This window comes from Accipiter gentilis, chromosome 11, assembly GCF_929443795.1.
Source record: "Accipiter gentilis chromosome 11, bAccGen1.1, whole genome shotgun sequence".
Lineage (NCBI taxonomy): Eukaryota > Metazoa > Chordata > Aves > Accipitriformes > Accipitridae > Astur > Astur gentilis.
Window position 1 is genome coordinate 13,624,530 of NC_064890.1, and position 25,815 is coordinate 13,650,344.

A 25,815-nucleotide genomic window follows, 5' to 3' on the forward strand; every position below is an offset into this window, starting at 1 on the left:
GCAGGATCCCCAGTAACCCTCAGCCATGTCACACTGGTGTGAAATTTTTTTGTATGAAACTTTCAATTTCTAAAAGGTAACTTTTTCATTATGCAGACTTTCTGAAAAGCAAATTTAAATCACTTATATTTCCTGATTTTTTTAACAATGTGCATGTGCAAAGAAGCTTTTTTACAAAAAAACTGAACTATTCCTTCTACATAACAGATTGAGAGAAAGGGGGCAATTATATAGCCTTATTCTACAGAGAATATATCTGCAAGTGCAAAAGCATTACAAAAAAATCTTTTCATTGTAGATGCATAAGAAAAGCCATCAGGGTCTCTGACAGCCAAACATTTCCTTTAGCAGCCTCAGGAACTGCAAGAATATTCTTTTAAAGAGTTGCCCTTCTCCAATGTGGGCAAGTTTTATCATTGCTTTCAACAGAACAGCAACCCAAGTTTAAGCAGATAAACAGCTTACATCCCTAAGCTTCCTAACGTAAGTAAACTCTTCCACATTCAGCTCAAAGTACCAAAATCAGGCTTATGCACCAACTCACCTTCAAAAGGTACCAGTCCCTCAGTACTGACCTCTTCTGTAACTAGCCACCTTTTATCTCAGACAGCTAGTTTAACTGTCTGAAGTCAGGCAGACTATTACCTCCACCCCCTCAATGAATGTAAGACACAAACAAAAGAAAAAACAAAAAAGACAAAACCCAGAACACTAACAACAACATAAGAATAAAAGCATTCAGCAGATGGTCAGAGTAACATTTTACAACAAGATCTAATGCCTAGAAGTAAGCTTAGAGACCAGCACTGTAGTCTTTTAACACACACACACAAAAAAACAAACAAACAAAAAACCCCAAACAACCACAAAACCAAAAACCCAAAGAAAAGGAAAGTAGACTAGTTCCAAACCTTTGTTCCTAAACCCACACAGTGAATTCTGAGCTCAGAATAAAAGGGCTTGGAGCTTAATTTTCGTTTCACAGGAAGAAGATATCCTTAGTTGAAGAGTTAGTAATGTTTGAGAAGGTCATAGAGGCACTGACCACTGATACAAGAAGCTGATTCTTAAAGCACTTCTGCCTTTGCTCTGTTTCCCTCAGCTTCCACGATGTAAAACTAGATCACCAGAAGGAATCAGGAAACGTTACACAAACTTCACAGCACATACAAACACATCCAGTCAGACTTTGGAGGCCCACAGAAGACATCCAGAGCTGCTATTCTGAACAGGATGCAAACAGTGGAGATGATCTGTCTGCTCTAAATAACTGCTCTCCTGACAGAACCCCTTCTTTCCCTAAGAGTAAATTTTGCAGGATACTGGCAAACCAAACATAGCCTCTACAAAACCCTTCTCCCTGACACCTTAAAAAAACCCTAAAACATGACACTTGACTGGTAACGTATCAGATCTATGAAATAGGGATAAGGCACATAATGCATTTGTAGCACTGCTCTCTGTGAGAATAACTTATCCTGCTACTCAGCTACCTCAGAACAGCAGGCCCTGTGCATATGCTTTTTTATATCAACTTGAAAATACAGCACTGTTTGAGGCCCAATATCCCCATTAGATATCATTTATTAGACCTGTGTAACAAGACTTGCTGCCTTTGCAGCTTCCACCGCATCTGCTGAACGGCAACAGAAACAGGAGAGGGCAAAAAAAGGCTGGTACGCAAACAAAACCTGAAGAACTTCACTGTTGAGGCAGTTAAGTGTTGCCCAGTATCTCAACTACCAGCTTCCTTTCATGCTCAGCAAAGACAAGCCACAGCTGTTCTTTTCACAGGAAGTTACCAGCTTACACATTCCTCATGGTCTAAGCTGATACCTTGAGATCTGACCAACAGAGGTTTCAAGCTAATACAGGTAACTGCTAATACAGTTACTTGGAGCTGTGCTTAGAGTATAATATGTGATATAGTAATTACAGGATTCTGTGCCTCTGATACAAATATTTTGAAGATAATGTTTTGGTTTGGGAGGTTCATTTTTTTGTTTGTAAATTAAATCCTACAGCAGACAAGATAACAGGAAATATATCAGGAATTTGTTCCTAACTTCAAAAGCAGAGTCTGAAAATAACAGATTAAAAAAAAAAATTTGGCCTACTTAAATAAGCAACATCCTCACAGAACAACTGATGCAGCATAACCTAGATAAGTGAAGAACAAGGTGGATCAAGAACTGGCTTAACTACCATGCTCAAAGGATTGTGATCAGCAGCACAAAGTCCAGCTGGAAAACAGTGGCTACTGGAGTAACCTGGTCATTGATACCTTGTGCCAATACTGTTCAACATCTCCATTAATGGCCAGCATCATGGGACAGAGCACGCCCTCGGCAAGCTTGCAAGCGATAGAAAACTGGAAGGAGTGGTTAATGCACCACAGGGTTGTGCTGCCAGTGAGAGGGACCTTGAGAGGCTGTAGAAATGGGCCGACTCTGTGGACTCACAAAGTTAACGCAGGGATGCGCAAAGCCCCGCAGCCTGGGAGTAACAACCCCCTGCACCAGCACAGGCTGAGGACCAACTGGCTGGACAGCAGCCCAACAGAGAAGGACCTGAGGATCCCGGTGGATGACAGGTTGCCCATAAGCCATCAGTGTGCCTTTGTGGCAAAGCAGGCCAGCAGCCCCCTGGACAGGATTAGGAAAAGCACTGTCAGGAGGTTGAGGGGAGTGATTCTTCCCCTCTGCTCACCACTGGTGAGACGCATCTGGAGTATTGTGTCCAGTTCTGGGCTTGGCAGTCCAAGACAGACCTGGGCATACTGCAGCAAGTCCAGCAAAGGGCCCCAAAAATGATTAAGGGAACAGAGCATCACTCACACAAGGAGAGGCTGACAGCAGTGAATTGTTCGGCATGGAGAAAAGAAAGCAGGGGGAGGACGAATTTTATCAGTGTGTACAAATACTTGATGACAGGGTGTAAAGATGTAGCCAGACTCAGAAGCACTGAGGTTAGAAGAGACTTCTTGGCATCGTTTAGTCCCAACCCCCTGCTCAAGCACAGTCACCCAGAGCACGCTGCCCAGGACTGTGTCCAGTCAGGTATTATTACAACCTCCGTAGGCAACCTGTGCCAGTACTCAACAACCCTCAGAGTAAAAAAGTTGTTTGGGTTTTTTTCTTGCATTCAGACAGAATTTAACGCATTTTGTGTCCACTGTCTCCTGCCTCAGACCACCGCTGAGAAGAGGCCATCTCCACCTTCTTTGTTCCCTTCCATCAGGTGTTTATACACATTGATGAGATGCCCCTTGAACCTCCTCTTCTTTAGGCTGACCAGTCCCAGCTGTCTCAGCCTTTCCTCATAGGAAAGATCACAGAAGAGAATCATAGAATGGGTTGGGTTGGAAGGGACATTTATAAGGTCATCTAGTCCAACTCCCCTGGAACGAGCAGTGACATCTTCAACTACATCATGTTGCCCAGAGCCTCATCCAACCTGACCTTGAAAGTTTCCAGGGATGGGGCATCTACCACCTCTCTGGGCAACCTGTTCCAGTGTTTCACCACCCTCACTGTAAAAAACTCTTCCTTATATCTAGTCTAAATCTACCTTCCTTCAGTTTAAAACTATTACCCCTTGTCCTATTGCAACAGGCCCTACTAGATGCTCCAGTCCTTTCACCATCTTTGGCCATGTGAAGGACTCACTCCAGTAAATCCATATCTTTCTTGTACTGGGGACCCCAGAACTGGACACAGTACTCCAGATGCAGCCTCAGCAGTGTTAAGTAAAGGAGAAGGATGACCTCCCTCGACCTGCTGGCAACGCTCTTCCTAGTGCGGCCCAGGATACCGTTGGCCTTTTTTGCTGTGAATGTGCGCTGCTGGCTCACAGTCAGCTGCCTGTCTGCCAGAGCCCTGACGTCTTTCTCAGTAAAGCTGCTTTCCAGCTGGTCAGCCCCCAGTATGTACCAGTGCTTGGGGTTATTCTTCCCCAGATGCAGGCCAATACTCAGAGGTATCCGATGATGGACAAGAGGTAAAGTGTACACATTGAAAAAAAAGAAATTCCTTTTAAACATAAGACAAGACTTTTTTACTGCAAGAGTGGTCAAATACTGATACTGGTTGTCCAGAGAGATTGTGGAGCCTCCACCCTTGGAGAAACATAGCATCTGATAGTCCTGGGCAACCTACTGTAGTTGAACCTACTTTGAACAGCAGCATTGGACTAGGTCCCTTGCAACCTCAACCACTGTACATCCAGTGAATCTTAGAATTGTACGAGCAAGTGTGAGAACATGATCTTAATTACATACAGTAAATGAAGTTGAAGAAAGAAGCCAAAATTAAGACTGCCTGTTGCACGTTATTTTTTAGTATTTGACAAAATTCCTGAATCATAACTCCTTAGTTATTCAGTTTTGTGCATTTAACGTTAGATATAAAATGTGATACACAGTAATTTTTTCTTCTCTACAATATATAAAATAATGACCTTCTTCAGCAACTGCAGAGAAGATGTAGGTATCACCAATATTATTCCTTGAAGCTCTAGTCTTTACCACTACTGTATAAACAACATTGTGGTGACAGTTATATTTTTAATCTCCAGCATATAACACCGTTAACAAAAAAATTAACATTTATAGTTAAGTTTTAGTTTGCAATCCTCATACTAACTAATCCGGGAAAATGACATTTAAGTTAGATGAAAAACATAGTATTAAAACTCAGTATCCAAACCAAATATGAAGATTTTAAAGCACTAGAATTAAATACCGCTACATAGTTTGAACCTACCTTTCTGCAATAATTTGACCTCTCCATTTTCTTTCTTGATTTCATTCATTATTTTGTGCTTCTTCTTCTCTTTTTGCTTCTTTTCCCTTTCTTTAATTTTGTCTTTGATTTGAGCTGAAATGCAAATATTTTATAATTTAGTAGGAACAGAAAACTAATTGCCGCATGCACGTTTCATATTACTCTTACGTGAGCTCTATTAAGAGGATAAAAGGAGGACTTGAAAGGAAATCCCAGTATTTATAATATGAAAACCTAATATTTATCTGTTGCATAATCCAACATAAGCTTATTTAACTCAGACCAGTTTTGTTTGTTAGAACTGTATGCAACAACTCAGCATGTTAACTGTATACAGTTAACAATTTTCACTTACTCCTACTACCCTGTGCTCTTATTTTGCATCTGCAGTTGGCTCTTATTTCTTGAAATTCAAGTTACACGCATTAGATAACAAATGGGGAAAAGAGTACAGTTTGTATTTTCTTGGGTGCACATATACACTAGAAACCTCACATAAATATCTTCACATAGTTTAAACTTTAAAGGCTTTTTCAAGTACCTTGGAACGAAGACAATTTGTCAGCTGCAAAATCTTTTACATTAAGTTCGCCAGCTACACTAATGCATTAATAGCAGTAAGATGTAATTAATAGAAACACATGAAACATGCTGTATTTGCACAGCAGATACAATGCACTGATGCTTCCCTTGCTTACCTACAATCAGCAACAGCTTACCTGAGCAATCTCATAATTCATTCACTTTCTTGTCACGTTCCTCCAGGTTTTTAAATCATTGTCATACAAAAGCAGAGACTTTAGGTCTGCTTTCTACATGAAAAATACGAGACCCAGAGGAATTAATAATTTCAAGCAGTAATCTTTTCAAGCCGAGTTTCGATTTACTTTTGAGGCCAAGCGTTCAGAGAAGTCAGATTTTACTAGGCTTAGATGCACTGCAGCCAGCATTTCATGCTCAGTCTCTTGGCCTGAAGCCAAGTACCTGCTCCAAGAGTTTACTGGGCTTTTTAACCTCCACAGGGAAAGAGGAAATCTGATGACTTATGAAACATGTTAATAGTTAAACAAAGGGTTGACAGTAATCCACATAAATGAACGCTGTAACAATGACTCCACAGCATTCATATCTTTCCTTCCAGGAGTCTTCCAGTAAGGCTACAGAACTTGAACCCTAGCAGTTGTTAGGATGAAGACCATATTTTGGGAAGAACCTAAGAAAGAAAAAAAAACTGAAAGAGATGGCAATTGAGATATATCTGTTGTCTATCCACAGATCAAGATAAGCAGTGGGGAGAGAATAGAAACTATGCTGACACAAAAATAAAAAGGAGTAAGGTAGCTGTGCTTAGAACTGTCTGGAAGTCTCAGTTCTAAGCGACTGAAACAATCGCATTCAAGAACAGCCTTCTAAGGTTCAATGAGAATGGATGACAAAGCAGATTCATCTGTATAGTAGACCATGCAATCCAAACAAGTTTTCCTAAGCAACACAAACCTGTCCTTTCTAGGAATAGGTTAAGCAGACATGAATCTTCCTCTCCTGCCTGCTTCTCCCCCAAAAAAATCCGCAAATTGTAAATCCCCCGCAGTTTAAGAGTATGAAGTCAGAAATAAATTATACAACAGGAGTTTAAGTAACACTCTGAAAGCTGACACTTACTCAGCAAGTAGGCTATAACACCAGGCTTGATTTGTAACCTGCACTGAATGTTCAACTCGGCCAGGATTACAATTATCATAGGAAGACTAGATTTTATCTCAACATTTGCATACCGTTAAGGGGCACACTTGACTTCTGCTATCACTTACGAATCAAAGAAAGATTGAAGAGCATATACAAATGCTGAGCCTTGTTCAAAGAGGACCAGCAAAAGACTGAAAGAATCCTTTATTGTAGGCACATGAATAGCATCACAGGCCAATGAATCTTCCAGTTTTGTCAGAAGCAACACATAAGGACAGAGAACAAGCTGAAACCTTTTAAAGAGCCTCTAGTTTATTTTCACATCCAGAAAGCAATTAGCAGAGTCAATGGTGAAACATTCCAGACAAAAGAAACAATGGAAGTGTCCTGTGACCTCCTCTAGCAACAGCCACAAGCAAATCATACCTGAAACAACTGCAAATACAATGTAAATGCAGCTGAGGGAGGTTTGAAATAAATTAAGCTTAACTATTTCCCCTTTAGAAATCACGGTACTGTAACAAAACCAGTGTACAGCCTGAGGCAAGTAAAAAACTGTTGAGAATCCCAATTTAAATGTACAAATTCTCACGTTTCCTCCCGCAAAGCCCACAGAATAGATAAGAAATGAGTCACTCCATGGATTAACACTTCATCTTAAGTCTCAGTTCAAATGTCTTCAGTTTATAAGTAAAAATAAGTATTTTCTACTCTGGCTGGCAAAACTCACAACACATTTGTTTAAAAAAGTCCTAGTCTAAATAAAAGGTTAATTAAAAAAAAAGGAGTAGGCACAGCATAAGTTCTGCAGGAAATCATAAAAACGTTTATAGTAACCCTTTCAAAATTCATCATTGAACAGTACTTTTATGTGAAGCCACCTAAGCATATTTACGTTTCAATAACTATTTCTCCATTTTAGTAGATATTAAAAAATAGCATTCCAGCAATATAAACTTCAGCTGTATTTAAGCTGAGCTATTTGCTCTCTCCCTTTTAACAAAGTTGTTCTGATAAGGAATAATCAAAAGATCAGGTACTGAATATGAGGATTTGACTACCATTTTCATCTGGGGGGTGTGTGGCTTTTTTATTATTTGATCAAAACAGACAAAAAAAAAAAAAATCAAACAAACCCTGTTATGTCTGCTCAACTTTGAAAAGGGAGAAAATACCAAATCTCAAAAGTTGGTATTCTGATTCTTCGAATGGGAGAAAGTCATCATGATGCCATGAATCTCATCTGAAGCAACAAAAAAGAATACTTAATAGCCATACAAGACACCAACAAAAAAATGCAATGAAACAGGTGTCTCTGGGAAAATACCAGTTCCTCTACTACAGATTTAAATTAGCACTTTGTTTTATCAGCACATCACTCGTACCAAAATCCTTAATCTTAAAGTCATCCCTAAGCAATACACTAGCTCTCAATTTGGCCAGAACACAGCTGGATTGACTGATGTCTGTTTCTACTCACTATAGTATACCGGGACAGCTGATAGCTATTTCTCCTTAGCCCAATGCTTACTACAGCTGCAATTGCTTCCTTGTGACATTCAACACCCAAAGAAGTCAGTGGTCCTTAAAACATTATCCTATTGTTCATTTGATGAATTTTAGGGGCTGCCTCCAAAGACCAAATCATATATTCAGGTCTCTCCACATTAATCTGTATTTTCCACTGGTTTTTTTTAACAATTACGTTAGGGACAATTATGACTAAAACACAGTAATTAATACATACAAACTTTTCATACATATAAACGTTATTGTAGTATAGTAACCCTTAGAGTCATCTCACATCGTTGCTCATTGTACCACATGCTCTTCCTGCACACATACAGACTTCCTACTCCTTTAACCTACCTCTACCCTACAACCAAAAGCCAAAAGTTTGAAGTAATGTGTATCCCAGGGTAAAGATTCAGAAACACTGTATCTTTTCATAAAGTTTTTCCCCTACCAAAATGCAGGTCAGCTCCATATGCTACTGACAGAAAACTATGGTGCTCAGGAAATAACTGGTCAAGGACTAAACAGAGTTTGTAAATACTCCCTACTAGGGTTTAAAAAAAAAAAATCCCAAGCATAGTAGGAATCACCCATGGAAGGTCCAGTAAGATTTAGGCTCACTCCTTAGCTTTCGAGCTCTACTGCCTGAAGAAAAAAAGTCTCTACTATTACAGAGTTATTTTTCACTCTTGTGAAAAATTTTCACATCTTCACCTGGATGCCAGGTACCCACCAAAGCTGTTCTATCACTCCCCTCCTCAGCTGGGCAGGGGAGAGAAAATATAACAAATGGCTCACGGGTCAAGATAAGGACAGGGAGAGATCACTCACCAATTACCATCACTGGCAAAACAGACTTGACTTGGGGAACAAAATTAGTTTAATTTATTACCAATCAAAATCAGAGTAGGGTAATGAGAAATAAAAACTAAATCTTAAAAAGACTGTCCACCCACCCCTCCCTTCTTCCCAGGCTTCACTTTACTCTCGATTTTCTCTGTCTCCTCCCCCACAGCAGCACAGGGGGGCAGGGAATGGGGGTTGGGATCAGTTCCTCACCCCTTGTCTCTGCTGCTCCTTCCTCCTCAGAGGGAGGACTCCTCACTCCTCCCCTGCTCCAGCATCGGGTCCCTCCCACAGGAGACAGTCCTCCAAGAACTTCTCCAACATGAGTCCTTCCCACTAGCTGCAGTTCTTCATGAACTGCTCCAGCGGGGGTCCATTCCCCAGGCTGCAGTCCTTCAGGCATACACTGCTCCAGTGTGGCTCCCACGCAGGGTCACAAGTCCTGCCAGAAAACCTGCTCCAGCATGGGCTCCTCTCTCCACAGGGCCACAGGTCCTGCCAGGAGCCTGCCAGGGGTCTCCACTTCCTCTGGTCCTCTCTGGGCTGCAGGTGGAGATCTGCTCCCCCGTGGACCTCCATGGACTGCAGGGGAACAGCCTGCCTCACCAGGGTCTTCCCCACAGGCTGCAGGAGAATCTCTGCTCCGGCGCCTGGAGCACCTCCTCCCCCTCCTTCTTCACTGACCTGGGGGGTCTGCGAGGCTGTTGCTCTCTCATATTCTCAACCCTCTCTCAACCCTGCAGTTACACAGTTTCCCCCCCTGCCTTGTTAAATACATTATCCCAGAGGCGCTACCACCATCGCTGATGGTCTCAGCCTTGGCCAGCGGCGGGTCGGTCTTGGAGCCGGCTGGCATTGCCTCTGTCGGACATGGGGGAAGCTTCTATCAGCTTCTCAACGAAGCCACCCCCGTAGCCCTCCCACTACCAAAACCTTGCCATGCAAACCCAATACAACTGTACTAAATAAGCTAATGCCATGTGTATCCTTTTTAAAATACAGAGTTCTGTAGGCATAAGTATCCCTATTTGGAGGAAATACAACACCCAAGGAATGAAGACATTTCTAGATGTCTCATTCAAGTTCACAATGAGTGTCACCACAAGTCCATATTCTTTGGTTTCAGTGTCATAGAAACAGTACACCCATGAATGAAATGCAGCAACAGCAGTATATGAAAAAAAGTGCTGTACACAGACAGGAAGAATTCCATTAAGAAGTGTTCTACATCACTTTCCTAAATGGTATCTGAAGAATGTTTTCACTTTACAGTGAATCCACATGATTAACTGAATGAATTAAAAGTGATATGCATACTTCCTCTTCAAATCCAAAAGCTTCTACTTTTTCTGGATGTTGGGTTAAGTACGTGAATATAAGAAATGGAATATGTACTGTATTTATAAGTTAAACAGCCATTTACAACTAAAGGCTATAGTAGAAGCTTTCTGTTTCCTAACTCGGTAGACATCTTCTCATAACGATTGCAGTGATTTCCTAAGTAGTAAATAAAGGAACACAAATTCAGAGACACCACCATTCAGATTTCAGAAATTTAACCAGATCTTTGCCTCTACTGCAAGCTTTCTACAAAAAGGTAAATTGAGTGCATAGAGAAGGAGTCAAGTGGGAAACACTCTGTAGTGGACTGTGCAATGTGGTCACTGTCACATTCTGAAATTCACAACTTGAAGCCAATGCAGGAGCTCAAGCAAGTCCATTTCAGCACTGAAAGAGGCAAGCTTTACAACCTTGTCAGATGCCAAAAGCTGCAGCTGCTTTGCATCAGTTCTCCAGATGGTAACCCACATTAGTAGTCAGTCATAGATTATGTTCAAAGTATTCTGCCTCTCTCTCCTCCCTTTGATTTAAGGGCTGTCACCGAACATCAGGCAAAATATTTACAAACTACTGCTAACGGACACCATCAATATGGTTAACACCAACAGTATTGTAACTGAAGGGAAGGGGGAGGAGGAGGGACGTATATAAACATCAGTTACCATCCCTTCTATCACCACTCTCCTCCCTTTATACAAATACCCATAAAAATAAAACCTCAAGAAGCCATGTTTATCTGGTTATGCAGATACATGAAGTATGTTTAACACCACTATGTTAACAGTTTTGACACCTGCACTTTTATCAAGTCATACAAGGTACACTGGAGAGCAGGCTTTCTGATTTAATGAACTTGAAAAAACCCATACAGTATTTCTGAGATCAACCCCCCCAAAAGTCATGACAGCTTTCTCATTCCAATGACGAGGAGTATTTGGCTGACATCCCTTTCAGTAATTAAAGTTTAAAATCCAAGATATGACTAAAGAAATCCCTCCAGTGAATGGGAAGGAAGATGGACCCCTTTCAGAACCAAAACACTTCCAAGAAATTTAAATCTAATCTTTACAATTCCTCTAATCTTTGCACTCTAAAGGAGACCTTCTACACGCAGAACTGAATGAGCGAACTTTAAGCACAAAGCACTGGGGAGTTGTATCAGAAATCAGTAGTGGAGAACATGACAGCTACAAACAAGGCCTCTGCAAGCAGTTTCAGATCTGATGTTTCAGCCTACTGGTCTTGTTTCAACTAAGAAAAATTATTTATTATTCTACAACCGGAATAAGTTTCTGCAGTGTGAATTACACAGAGCTAGATTCTGGGGTACAGGAGGGGCTTGCTTTTTTGGCCAGCTTAGAAAGTGAAAGATTTTGTTCTGCCTAGCAAAGTTTCACAGTTATTTCATAGAAACAAAAAAGGGATAGGCCCCTCAGGAGAAAGATACACTGCTCCAAATTCATCTCAACGTTGGACACTTAAGTTAATATCACTATCAACTCTCAAAACTAAACTGCATCAAAATCTCAACATGCAAAGAAAGCTGAGAGGTCCCTCTTCGTCTTGTATACTACACTTAAAACCCTAAACACTTTCCAGAGATTGCCAATTACAGTGGGGTATCTAAATAGAAATATATTAAAGAATTCAGAAGAGAGTGATCATGAGGCCTCACAAGCATGAAAATGACTGCTAAATTTAAGGAGTTTGGCAGGGGGGAGGGGGAAGTGAGTCAAGCCACAGAGCACAAAAAAAAAAGCAAAGGAAATAAAAGTAAACAGAAGGAGGAAATGTTTAGCAGAAGAAAAAAAGACAATCTAACTAGCAAGATGCATGGTCCCAGCTCTAAAGGAGGCAAAAAAGAAGATCCAAAACTTTCTCCAGCCTACTTTGCTAAGTCAGAATACGAAATGCGCATCCTATCGGATGCAAAACGAACTTAGTAAGCCTGAAAAGTATAATTTCTTGAAAACTTAAAACCTGGAAGTGTCATGCAACCCAAAAAAACCAAAGTTATCAGAAGAATCACTGGTAAATGCCCACCAGAAATCTAACCTATCTTTTAAAGGCAGCAAGAGAAAGGGGCAGGGCGGGGGGGGGAAGACTAGAAGTAAAAACAAGAGCTACAGTACCATGTTCAGCTTTCCTGCTCATATAGGGAACCCCCATCTGCAAGTTAAAATACCAGTGTCATTTTGTAATTGCTTGCAAACTAAGGTTCTCTTATCAGCAAACAGATCATTGAAGAAAAAAAAATGAAGAGAAAGGGAAAAGGTACACAGAAATGGCACAAAACCCAGAAAAGATGGTGCATGGATCTGAATCACACCTTACAGCAAGTCTATGGACCAAACCAAAAAACTTGGGGCAGGTGTCATCTGATGAAGTGAGGAGTGGCTGAGCTGAGCTTTGCACTGTTAAGAAAACAATTTCAACTATGAAGTGCTAGAGCAGAGTATCAGTTAAATGACTAACTGAACTAGTACAGTCATAAACTGGAACAGCAATCATTTCCGTCTGATTCACACCATGTTTTAAAACAAAAATAGTTACACAAGTACTAATTCCACTATCAGAACATACTTGACAAGTGAAATATAAGCTTATTTTAAACAGTCTAAACCTCGTATCTGCAGGATAAATCATGCATATGGCAAAATGTTCTTCCAGATTCTCTGCATGCTAGATCATCATCTCAGAAGGGTTCACTCAACTCCATTCATTTAATTGAAACACAAGCTGTAAGTAAGGCCTGGTTATGACTCTGCAAGTTAAAGGTCTTTCGAATTAATTGGAAGATCAGAGAAATCTGTAAATGAAGACTTGTTCAAGAAAGAAAATACAAAAATTTTAAAGAGCTTTAAACACATCACCCATCTTGGCTATAATCAAGCTTAACATCTTCCTATCACTTAGAAAAGAAAGGAGCCTCAAAACTACACTCTCTTACCTTGTAATCACTATCACAAGCAAAGAACAAACATCAGGTCCTATAATCAGCTTTTTTGAATGGTAGGTGAAAAATCTCACAATTTCCTCCTCGGTGTCCATGTCCCTTCATCATCATCACAGTAATTAAACTAGAAATAGGAAAATGCTACTGGTACTGCTCAAAGTTCTATGATGACAGTTTTCCAAGTCCAGATCTCACATTCATTCATTCCGCATCATTGCGCACCCCGATTCCCTGTATTATCTTGTCTACATTGTCTCAGCAATCCCATGAGACAAATTTTGCCATTCTTCCCCCTGATCCCCCTAGCTTCATTCCTCATTTTCTCCAGTACTAAGCTCTGTGCAGGCCCTCCCTCCCTCCCACCAACGCAAAGCTCTTATTCTTAGCATCATAACTGCTGTGTGTAGCAGAGTATGCACACAACTCACTGATGAGAAACGCGACTCCTCCCAATTCACAGACACTGGCACCCTTATCAGTACCAAGCTCAATTAGGAATTCCACTCCATCCCACGTACCATGTGCAATGCATCTCCACTTTGGCTAGACGGATGGAGTTTTTCCATCTTCAGAGCCTCAAAACGATCAAGGAAATCTCACCCATTCCACCTGCTTTTCTTTTGATAATATTGCCTCTTTTAGAGACTTCTGCACCTCTAGTCTCCTCGTCTGCACAATTTTCTTTCTGGCAGGTGCAACACCGATACACATATCAGTTCTGAATGCTGTGAGAGAAAAAACCATCAATACTGTCAATTCCGTGTTGCTGCTCATTTTCCATAGCACCAAAAGCAAAATGGTTGTCTAACTGCAGACTCCAGGAACAAGAGACTGCACTTGTCTGCATTAGGTTGATTTTTAGAAAGTATTACCAGCTGCACATACAACAGCTTCTATGAACTCATTTCATTACACCTAAAGAGACATATATTTCATTCCTACTTTCCGCCTATACGTTTTGTGTGCGCAAGCCTCTCAGGTTGCTTTATTATACAAAATCCTCTAATAAATTCACCCTGATGTTATATCTGTAGACCGCCTAAATTTTTCGCTCTATCCCACCCTTCCTCTAACCTTCCTTGCCTTTCTACAGCAACTACATATGTCTTTGCCCCAGAACAGGATCAGAATCACCTCTTACACGGTTTTTGCCTGCTATTTCCTCCCTCTTTCATGTCAATATCTCAAATCCACTCATTCACTGCTGCAACCAGAGCTCCTATGGTATCTTCTTCTAGACTATGCCATAGCCCCAGCAATCCCAAAGCACAGGTTCTACCTATTCCAACCTGGCACCCTAATATATATCATTCTTAGTTCTCCTCTGTACTTAGGATTCTGCATGCCCCCCCAGTCATTCTTTTCTCCCTACATCTTAACTGCATTTCTCCTTTCCTCTCTGAAAAGTCCATTATTCACAGGATTAACAGCACAAACCTGTTCTTTAATCTACAGTCAAATACAGAACCACTCTGAAAAGGCTGGCTGCTCTCGGCAGAAGACTCAGTGCATCCCTCACCTTCTTACAGCCTTATCTGCACAAATATACAGTAAGTTTTTCATTTATATAGGAAACTACACCACAAAATTTTAGCTATAAGAACCACTTCATCTAAACAGAAATGTGGAGACCCGGATACCAAAGAGGCATCATTTGCCTTGGAAAATGTTATTTGTTGCCTGTACTTAGGTTTTCAAGAAATAGGTGAAAGGTAAAAATATCTGTTCTGAGCAAACAGCAACTAAAAGGCAAGTACTTGTGCCTATCAGTCTACAAGTTCTGAGAAAATATCCTTTCCAGATACAAGGTGCAATATCTCCTCTTTAAAGATGAATCACTGCTTCCAAGAGGGTTCAATTAACAATTATTCAATTGCCACCATCAGTGCAATCATTTCTTTTACCAGTGTGCAAAAAAACATTTCATCCTCTTACTGTAATACTGTTTTCAGAGATTAACATGAATCTGTAACACTGGTAGGAAACTATGAAAATCTGAGTGAATATGCTTATTATTTCCATAGCTTTGCTAGAAAGATAGTCGGTTGAGTTTCTTAGTGGCTATCCTTGAAGACATGGAGGTTTCACCAACATCAAACGTACTGAGTATCATTTAAGACTTTTCCCAAGCCCTCTTTTGGACAGGAACAAGAAAAAAAAAAAACTAAAATGAAATACTTGAAAGCACTGAAGTGACATACTAAAAGCCCCCTGTACCAGCAATCAAGATCCCAAGAACAAAATGATACAAGCAACACGCTGACCAAAAAGAACAAGTAATTAAAAAAAAAGGAAAGTACTCAAAGGTAAATGGATCAGAGTCTAAGATGCTAGTGGCAATTAGTGCAAAATACAGTAAGGCAGCCAGACAACATAATCAATAGACAAAAAGGCATACTGGTATTACTAATTGTTCTCTACAAGCTTGCCTCATCCTATAAGTACAGGTATGGACCACAACCAAAGTAACCTAAGCCTACATAACAGCTACAATTTATCTTTCCTTTGAAAGAAAGGAAACTTGCTTAAACTAGGTAACAGAGTGAATGTTTCAAGTTCTTCATACTTCAATGTAAATGCAAAAGCATCGACATTGGGTTAAGGTCACTGGAGACTGGGGAAGCATACACTGAAAATAAAAGCATGTATGCTTGTACTGTCTTCACATATTCACGTATTGCTTTTTACTTCCTAAGCATCTACTGTTGATCACAATCCTTAAGAACATAAGCAAGAATCTAGCCTAATACCTGGTCTTACCTGGTACAGCCGTTTTTGTCCAGCCCCATTAATAAACTGACCCAGCACTCCTCCCCTTCTCCTGAAGGCCTCGAGCATTTCTTGGAAGATTTTACCCCAGTGATCTTCAGAAATAAAGCAAACCTGAAGCAGCAACTAAATGAGATTTCAAAAGCCTACATATCTAACTGCATGCTCTCCAGTACTCGATGACTTAGCCTGTAAAAATTAATAACTGAATAAAGGACATAATTCGGAACTTAATTTTAAAACTGGGGGGGGGGGGTGGGGGGTGGGGTTGTAGCATGTGGTCTTCCCCGTTTTTTCCCCTCACAACGACAGAAATTCAGTTTTGTTCGCAGATCTCCAGTAAATTACTGGGCACCCTTACTTCCCTAATAGGTAGGAAAACCTAAGGCCTCTGGCAGCTTCTAGCTGACGCCATCGCTAACTCCACACCCCCTTTTTTGACAGGATTGACGGCAGACTAAGCCGCCGCTGCCTTCTCCACAAACTTACACAACGCCAGCGGTCTCCTACCGGGGTCTAGCACGCAGCCCCCCAGCCTAGCTGTCCCCGGCTCTCCAGAGGGCAGGGCGGAGGGGGCGGACAGGTAAGGCCCCCGCGAAGCGGCACTGCCCCGGCCGCGGCGTCCTGAAGCGGGGCGGGGGCAGGCGGCCATTCTAACGGCTCGATCCGAGCATCACAACCATTTCCTGCTCCCTCACGGCAGCTGCCGCAGCTCCGGGCACCTTCACGTACAGCACCTGCCCAGCCCGGTCTTGCTGCCCCGTCCAGAGCTCCTCCAGCCTTCACCACCCCTCCTCCCGGCCCTCCCTTCCCGCCCCTCAGCCTCCCTCGGGCTGCGGGCAGCGAGCGCTCCCCCCCCGCCGCGGGCCGCGCACCGCCGCGGCGCCCGCCCCTCACCTTTCGGCAACAGCAGCTTCACCTCTCCGTTCTCCTCCCGGCCGGCCGCACTCAGGCCCCCGCCGCCATTTCCCACCGCCGCGACCACGGGCAGGGCCCCGTGCTTCCTCCTCTCCTTGTCCCGCTTCTCCTTGGGCCTCTTCGGCTTGGCGCTCCCGCCGCCGGCCGCCCCGCCGCTACCGCAGCCTCCCGCCTCGACGGCCAGAGCCAGGCGGTGCCGGTGGTGGCGGTGCTGGTGCTGCTGGTACGAACAGGAGGGGGAGGCGGACGACGGCAGCAAAACGGCGGGCGACAGCAGCTTCCGGGGCAGCTGAGAAGGGAAAGCGAAGCCCCCCGCGCTCCCGGAAGGGCCGGGAGGGAGCGCGGGGAAGCCCCACGCCGCGGGGTTGCTGTAGCTCGGCACGACCGCTGGCAGCGGCAGCGACTGCTTGCCGCTCCCACCGTTGCCGCCGCCGCCGCCGCCACCACCGCCCCCTTCACCGTTGACGCGCTTCGCGCCCTTCAGGCTCCTCTCATCGGCTCCCTTCATCTTCTTGGCGGCTGGCTGGGACCCACGGGAAACCTTCGCGTCCGGGGCCGGCCTGGCGCCGAACGGCTCCTGCTCGGGCGACGCCGCGCCACGAACAGGGCTCGGCGGCTCCGCCATTTTGGGCTCCTGCTTCTATTTACTCTCGGCTCGCCTCAACCGACAGAACCGGGAGGGGCGGGGGGCGCCCCCGCCTCGCCCAATGGGCAGGGGAGGCGTCGGAGAGACAGCGGGATCGACCAATCGCAGGGCGAGGAGGGGGCGGGTTCTCAGGGGATTGGGGGCGGCGGGCTCGGCTGAGTGCGCAGTCGGAGCGCGGGGGCAGGGGAGGGGGCGCCGCGGCTGTGGGGGCGGGCGCAGCTGCTCGGGGACGGGAGCGGGACGGGGAAGGCGGCGATCGGACGGGACCGGGGACGGGACCGGGACCCCGCGGGTGTGGCGGGGAGCACCCCCCGCGCCGGGCGCCGTCCGCTGGGGGGGGGGAGAGGGGGGGAGGCAGGGCGGGCAGCCGCCCCGAGCCACGGCGGGCGGGGCCGGGCCGCCCCGCGGCAGGCGGAGGGGGAGCCCGGGCCTGAGGGGCCGCGTCCCGGCGAGCCCCTTCTCGGGGATCCGGGTGGTCGGGCTGTGGCGCGTTACGGCGGGTCCTGGAGGCGCTGGCGAGCCGGGAGCTGGTTTCCTTTAACTCCTCGGGTTTGGGGCTTCCCCGCTGCCGCCCGGTACCGCTGGCTGAGGGGACGGCCGAGGGGATCCCTGCAGCCCCGCGGGCTGCTTTCCTGAGAAAGGCTGTTGCTCAGAAACACGGCCGTTCCCGGGAGGGTCCGCCGGCGGTAGCCGTGAGGTGATGTAGCCGGTCCGCGGCGCAGAGGCTGCCGCAGCGCGGGGGATCAGCCTGCTGTCCTGGAGCTGCCGGCCTTCCTTCGGATCCACGCTTGGCGCACTAGGCTGAGGTCGCAGCGGCACTTGCGGCTGCACCCGACTTCTCCGCGCTCTGCCGGGTAGCCGGAGGAGGTCAGCTTACGGCCGGGAGGAGGGCAGACGCTGCGGAGGCTCGGTGCTGTGTGAGATGCCGCCCCGCCGGAGCGGTCCGATGCCGGTCTCGTCGGCCCGCTCTGCTGAGGAGGTCGCGCTGCTGCTTCCTCCAAAGCAGAAGGCAGCACGGCCGGTAACGCGGAGTTTATCCTCACAGGCAGGAGCCCCCCCCAGCCAAGCCTTTGGCATCTACCGCTGCCGTAGGCGCTGTCGAGGTGCAGACTGAAATTCTCGCAAGAGCTAGTGTAAGCGGGAAGTGGTCACAGACATAAACAGGTGAGCCCTTGTTCCCTGGAGCGTTTGGAGTGCCAGTCTCCTACTCCGGTCAGTCGTACCTGCAAGTCCCCTTGTTGCAGTGGGGAGAACAGAGTAGCTACCACACGAAGAAGCTTTACCCAACAAACTGCTGCCAAATCGAATTGCTCTGTGAAGTGCTGCATATGATGTATTAGCAAGCAAACAAGGTTTTGAGATTAGATTTTTTTTTTTTTTTTTTTGCTTTGCAGACCATCTTCATTTGAGCAGCAACTGATTGGCCTGAGAAAAAGCTTGCTCCTAGTACTTTGCCTCATTTCATTTTTTGCAAATTGTAAACCAGGATGGATTCGGTTTAATCTTCATCTCGACAGCAGTGAAGAATATCCTCAGTGAGCCTGTATCCTTAAACTGTATTTATGGGCATGATGGGGAAAATGGCATCTGCGCCAAAGCACAGGAAGAACATTTCACAGCATGTATTTGAGCAGTAGTCAACTAACATCCAATCCTAGCCTGAAATCCAGGTACAGGTCTTCCCGTACATGCGTAGGCTGGAATAGCTACAATAGGCCTATGAGTACGGAGGTCATCTTCAGCTCCCTCAGAAATTTATTGCTTCTATCAGCAGGTGAAAAAAACCTGTGCATTTTAATATCTCTAGAAAGAAACTGCAGGCACCTCATGGCACTGTCTCAACCTCACAGGCTAATTTACAACCCAGTTCATCTTACTTCTGTGCTGGTAGTGATACCAAATCAACAGTATATTAAGATCATTCAGTAAACTTACACTTCAGATAAGCCACAATTATGTTTTCACACTCTCACTTTTGGGGGCATTGAAAAACAGAAGAACAGCATTTCCTGAGGGCTTTGATCTTTAACTAAAGTAAATGCTAGAGCATGCTTTCGGTCCAAGAAACTCGACCACAACCTCTCTGAAATGCCGAAGTCGCCTAGGAGTACCACGTCACTTTTCTCCACGTCGCAGGCTTAGCAAGATTTATTAGGCTAATTAGGCTAGATAGCTATATAAATAGCTGACTATCTTCAAACGTGCGCTTACATTAATGTAGTTAAGAAGACAAATCTTCCTATTTCTGAACTTATTGGACATGCTGGATGTCTACAAAAAAATGCATTGAATCTTAATGCAACATACTAATGTGAAAACAGATACAAAGATAAAACTGGTGGAGGGGGAGTCATAGCCCAAAACTAGATGTAAAAACTGACACGTAAATAATAAATGTGCAGCAAACTTATCAGACAGCTCACAATATGCTACTAAACTTCAGTCGAGCTATTGTTTCCTTTGCTTTATGAAGTAGTATATCATGCTTGTAAGCATAAACCACGTTTTTATTAGCAAGTTCTTCCAAAAATTCAACTGGAGCAAGATGACAGAGTACCTATTCAGTGTAATTGTTGCTTGTCGGAAAGCAGTGTGACTAATGTTTGGAGGTTTTCTGCTGCTATCTCATACCCATTTGTCAGCCAGGAAAATTACAGGGCGCTTGAAATTCAGAAGTCAGCCCTGTATTTCAGATCCCACAATCCTGCTGCTGCCGTGTGGTGGCTAGTCTGGCGGGCACACTAGAGAAATAGGTGTTGTCCCTGTCACTTGTCACTGATCACACGGATGCATTAAAGTGCTATGCCGTATCTATGGTGAGCACGCATTCCATAATACTTAAACCAAATTTCAGTACGTCTTCCTTTCTACTTCTTTTTACTTTAATTAATCCTCCGGATCCTGGTGCATACACCACAGACAGATGCTTGTGAGCAAAACACAGACAAAATAAGAACCACCAAAAATGCTTCAGAACAAAAAAAATGTCTTGGAAAAAAAGGGGGTAAATACAGGTTAGAATCACAAATTTGTTCTGATGTTAATTGGAAACAGCAAAATATATATGCTTATAATAAAATGATGCAATCTCGAGAAACACCGTCAAAAACATTGCCCCTAAAACCATACTATTACAGAGAAATGTAGTAGCATCTCGTGTCACAACTCCAGTCCCCCTGCAGTGACTGCACAGAGATTTATGAACTCAGCCTTTGTGGGGATCGGTCCTTGGTGGAATGACTGCAGCATGGAACAGAATCCATAAATACAGAGAGCAGAGAAGCTGATCGTTTTAGTAGAAGACTTCAAGCTCATTGTGGAAATGATATGAATATGCTTTTCTCTATAATTTTATACGCACTTGGGGAAATCTCTGAAGGTTTTCTAGACCACAAAAATGCAAAAGAGGCAAAACCGTAACAGTAAAAATGCCAGCCACACATCAGTCCAGTATGGAGCATGCATTAAGGATACGCTTACCTGCGTGTTGCCTTGCTTCTTACAAACACGTTTGTCATTTTAATTAGAATAATTATGAAATGCTGATATAATTGGTTATTAAGCAAAACATTTGTTTAAATACCTGTCTTGTTTCAGCAACTAAGGAAGCTAAACAAGTTAAAGTATATGCTCACCTAAACTGACAAATTTCAGATGTCCCCTATAAAGTAAAAAGCTATGTGTAAATGCCGTACACAGACTGAGTTACACTGTTTTGGCTTTATGCTCTTAGCTGCCTACCAAAGTGATGCTCCAGAACCTTAATCAGGTCTCCAAATAGAAATACAATTTTCAGAAACATTATTTAATCTCTTTACTGTTTCAACAGTTTGCTTTCCATGCACTTATTTCCTTGGTTTGGCATCTGTTCAGTTCCCAATTCAAGCGTGGAAATAATTGTGCCAAGAGTAAATTGAAAACATTTGATAACACTTAGACACTTACGCTGTTTTCTGTCTGCAAAATTAGCTAAATGGAATTTTTAACGCTATTCATTTTTTCTTACAATTCATTAAAAGTAAATTTATTCACCTTTGGAAACAGGTGAAAACTAGCCTTCTTATGTGCACAGAATGTACTTACAAAGGTAGTTTCATCATGTAAAACTGTGATTTGTTTTAGAAAAGCCTCATTTTCCATAGTCAAAGTTTTCAGAACAACCAGTGGCATACCCAAATTCTTCTGTAATTACCACCCAAACAGTTGAACTAAATGACACAGTCGGGACTAACTTGGTGAGTAACTGGGAGCTGCCGACAATGTAACAAGCCTTGCTGCAGGGGGGTAAGAATTTCCACCCCACCGTTGTCCTTTGCAAGGGACAGTATCCCCACACCTAAGCAACATCAATGTGCAGCCCAGCGTCTTCAGTTAAACAGGTGACAGCGAGGCTTATACTAAAAGGCCTTTTTTTTTCTTTCTTTCTTTTTTCACAGAACCAGCTGATGTCTCTTTTTCTGACTGCTCAGGGGTAGTGGGTTAGACACTTGGAAGAGGGGCAGAGCAGACAACTGGGAACAGTAATGTTTTTTATTACACTGTTCATCTGCCAACACTTTGTAGAATCCATAAAAGCCACAAAAGGGAGTTTACACTTCAGAGAGGACCTACAATAATTGTTTCTTGTTTAATGTGTTTTTCAAATAGCTACATATTACTGTTGGAACAGCTCTTCAGTCTTTGTAACATTTTTTTTTCTCATGTGTTTAACATCTGAAATGCCTTAGCTTCTATATTTCTTTTTTGAAGTATGATAACAGCCACAGCAATGGAGCAAATTTGGAAAGTATTGATATACACAATTTCAAATTATATCTTCTTGCAGTTGAAAAGATAATTTGCTTTGCTGTTGTCTTCATAGCATCCAAAAAATTTAGTCTATTTGAAAGGTCCTTAGGATTTTTCAATACAAAAGGAACATAATTCATGACTAAAACTTGGGAAACTATGGAAACAAGAGGATGCAAGTCAAGCATAACTCATTTCCTTGCAGGGAGGTGGGGGAGAGTGGATAAAAGTCTTGCTCATTTTCTTATTTCAGTAAAAATTGAGAAAATAAGTTTCTTCAAATGAAGCTGCTGGTTTGCGACTGGAGTTTTTGCAGATGAATACCCTCCTCACTACCATTTGAGGTACCTGATTTCTCTTCTGGTCTGCACAGATCTATACAGATAGTTACACAAGTAGTCATTTTTTTTTTCATTTCCCTTAGAATCCACTACCATTATAGCTACCTTCACTTAAATTCCTTCAGAGTCCAACCACTCTTAAGAATTATTCACCATATCCTGTCTGCATTTTTAAAAGTACAATGCAGAGCCTAAACCTTGCAGTATATATACCAGAGCTGCTAGAGCAAGACTGCAGTTGGCCCTGTCCTTGGTGAACAGGAGGCTGTAGGAGAAGGGCTTTTTCTGTAGGCAGCGCTCTGCAGGGCCATGCCTGGAAATCATCGTCTTTTCCTCTGGTTGGTGCTCTGCCTGTGGGCCACTCCAAATGACCTGCAAGTCATCTCCTTTGCTTAAGCAGGCACAGGAATCAGTATCTATTTGCTATGACAAGGAGTTAGAGTGGCCGCGTTTCCAGGAACAAATAAGTTGAACTGTATCCGCGTGCACTTAAAATAGCCCCATACCCCATCCTTTCTTTCCTATCAGCTTGGAAATTCTACAGGAGTCTTGCAACAGGAGAATCTGGGGGGTTCACAGCTGATTGTGGTTCTAGTTTGGTTTTGACTAAGGGCTTTTTTGGTTTAAGTTTTAACATAACCTCTGTTAACAACAGTGCTGAATAATTCTGTAAATCCTAGTTTTACCAAATGTCCTCATAGTACCATGTCCTTCAATCTAATAATTTGTTGTTTTACTGACACAGTGAAATTACCAAGATATTTTTGAAAATTAGGATGCATTCACAAGATCTTTTTTAAAAGTTTAACATTGCTTAGGTTTCAGTCAAGCTCTTCCCAAGCAGTCTACAGTCAATTACAGTCCCTGTTACTCAGTCAGTTGCATATACCAACATAACCTACCACCCCTTCCTTATTCTTCTTTTAACTCTGAATGTAGATTTTCAAATCTTTGCATGTAAAGGGTAAAATTCATGCACAGTATAGGACGCAGTTACCAGTCTCTCTTGCCATATACCCTAAACAGCTCTTCATTTGTTCCTGAAGTGCAGTCCCTTCACAAACAATGGGGTGAGAAAGTTACAAGTTCATAAAATCAGTTTCGTTAATACTAACAGCATTTTCCTGCCCCTTCTTACTATTGCTAACTGCTCCTCAGTCGGCACTACCCAGTAGGTCCAGCATCAGATGTGTGCTAAAATATGCTATATAGACATGTTGAATATTTTGCCTTATAGAGACTGTAGCACAAACTTGCTCGGAAGACCTTTGAAAGTGACAAAAGTAGGGTGTTACATAGCGTAAAAGCAGAAAAAAATCCCCTTACAATGTCAAATCTACACAGTGATTTCTGGATGTTGCTGAGCTAAATTATAGAATATCCATTGCTCTCCACTGCAGATTTTAGAAAAGTTAAAGTCACTTGAACAAAGTACTACTTCAGGGGATGACAACAGATGATTAATCTTCAGGTTCTGTGGACAACTCAGAGTGAACCAGCTGAACAAACAGGAAAGGGCAGCTGCCATTTAGGACAGGTAGCACTGAGGGAGATGACTGCAATAAGGCAAGTTTCACAATTGTACTCTGAAGGCCACAGAGCGAGCTACGAGAGTATTAATATTCTGAGAGACCTATCTTCATCCAAGTTAAATCCAAGATTCCTTCAGCCCATTCAATCCAGGGGAGAAATCCCTTGGTAAGTATCTGTAATCCCTAGTCTGTGATGCTATGGCTTTGGAAACAAGAAAAGGTAAAACTCTAGTGAAAGTACTGTCAAAGTTCCCTCTAACTACAGGTTGAGAAAAAAATTGGCAGCTATCAGTACTATTGAGGTAACATTTAGAGCTGTGCATAACGTTGGTTGGAGAACCAAATAGGACAGTTTCAAATCCGTGGGATCAGGAGCAATAAAACTCATTTATGTTAACAGCGCTAATGTAACAAGGGAGAAAGAAACAAGCAGGAAACTTTCTGCACTGTTTTCTAGAGCTGGAATGTGGTATCCATGCATGGGTAGGTATGTGACACCTACAAGCCCAGCATTTCCATTGCATTTCCATTGCTTTTCAGTTTCAGAATCTCTAACCTTCTTCCTCCACAAACAGAAATGCAATAGGAGCCCAAGCTGGACCAAGGGAAGATGTTGATTTGGAGCCAGATGTTCTCCAGCTCAGAAGACTCCTCCAGGGCCCAAGTGTGTGCGGATATTTTCCCAAGAGAAAAAACAGTAGAATTGTGTCTAAACAGGCATCACAACTGCAACTCTGCTTTTTAACATCCTTTCAGAAAAAAAGAAAAAAAAAGTGTAGCAGTTGCAGATTTGCTGCTTATGAAAACTTGAAAAGAGCCTACACCTCCAAAGCAATAATCAACACGAGGGAATGCTGCCTTGCAGAAGGGAAAAACTTAAAAATAACCGTTTCAAATGAGTCAACTCTAATGATAATACAAAGGGGAAAAAAAATTATGGTCTGGGGGCCCCAGCATAAGAAAGACATGGACATGTTGGAGCAAGTCCAGAGGAGGGCCGTGAAGATGATCAGTGGGCTGGAGCACCTCTCCTATGAGGACAGGCTGAGAGAGTTGGGGCAGTTCAGCCTGGAGTAGAGAAGGCTCCAGGAAAACCTTATAGGAGCCTTCCAGTACTTAAAGGGGGCCTACAGGAAAGATGGGGAGGGACTTTTTACAAGGGCCTGTAGTGACAGGACAAGGGGTAATGGCTTTAAACTGAAAGAGGGTAGATGGAGATTAGATATAAGGAAGAAGTTCTTCACTGTGAGGGTGGTGAGGCACTGGCACAGGTTGCCCAGAGAGGCTGTGGCTGCCCCATCCCTGGCAGTGTTCAAGGCCAGGCTGGATGGGGCTTTGAGCAACCTGGTCCAGTGGAAGGTGTCCCTGCCCATGGCAGTGGGGGTTGGAACTAGATGATCTTTAAAGTCCTTTCCAACCCAAACCATTCTATGATTCTATGAAAGGAAAGTCATAGACTCTCCCAAACCAAACTCTAAAAGAATACTTATTCCTTAACAAGGAATTCCTGTGAGTTATGCGTATCCCTTATTGTTGCCAGAGCTAAAGTCAGTGGCAAAGGACTGTATCACAGACCATGGATTTCCTTCTCAACCCCAGGGACACAGAGGACCTGTGCATGGTCACTAGGAGTCATTCTGCCTTTATGAGGGGTGTACGGGTAGGGAACTAGTATGCACGGCTGGCCAGAAAA

The 25,815-nt window shown here is 43.5% G+C and overlaps 1 protein-coding gene and 1 long non-coding RNA gene across 4 annotated transcripts in view; one reads left to right on the plus strand and one right to left on the minus strand.

The window, feature by feature from the left end:
- RSBN1L (round spermatid basic protein 1 like) overlaps window positions 1–17,529 on the minus strand; it is a 55,728-nt gene extending 38,199 nt beyond the window's left edge. For 2 of the 3 annotated variants that reach the window (XM_049813589.1, XM_049813587.1), the window contains exons 1-2: window positions 16,795–17,514; window positions 4,764–4,877 (exon numbers count right to left, since the gene is read on the minus strand). In XM_049813589.1, coding sequence (XP_049669546.1) covers window positions 4,764–4,877; window positions 16,795–17,440 — 760 coding nt within the window. In that variant the 5' untranslated portion in view covers window positions 17,441–17,514. Of the gene's footprint in view, window positions 1–4,763; window positions 4,878–16,794 lie in introns of all 3 variants that reach the window. The other variant, XM_049813588.1, reaches the window with a different exon arrangement.
- Window positions 17,530–17,853: 324 nt separating this feature from the next.
- On the plus strand, window positions 17,854–22,176 carry LOC126044261 (uncharacterized). Its single transcript, XR_007507612.1, has 3 exons — window positions 17,854–18,625; window positions 18,856–19,004; window positions 19,507–22,176. It is a non-coding gene; the product is annotated as an uncharacterized LOC126044261 (long non-coding RNA).
- Window positions 22,177–25,815: the final 3,639 nt, after the last annotated feature.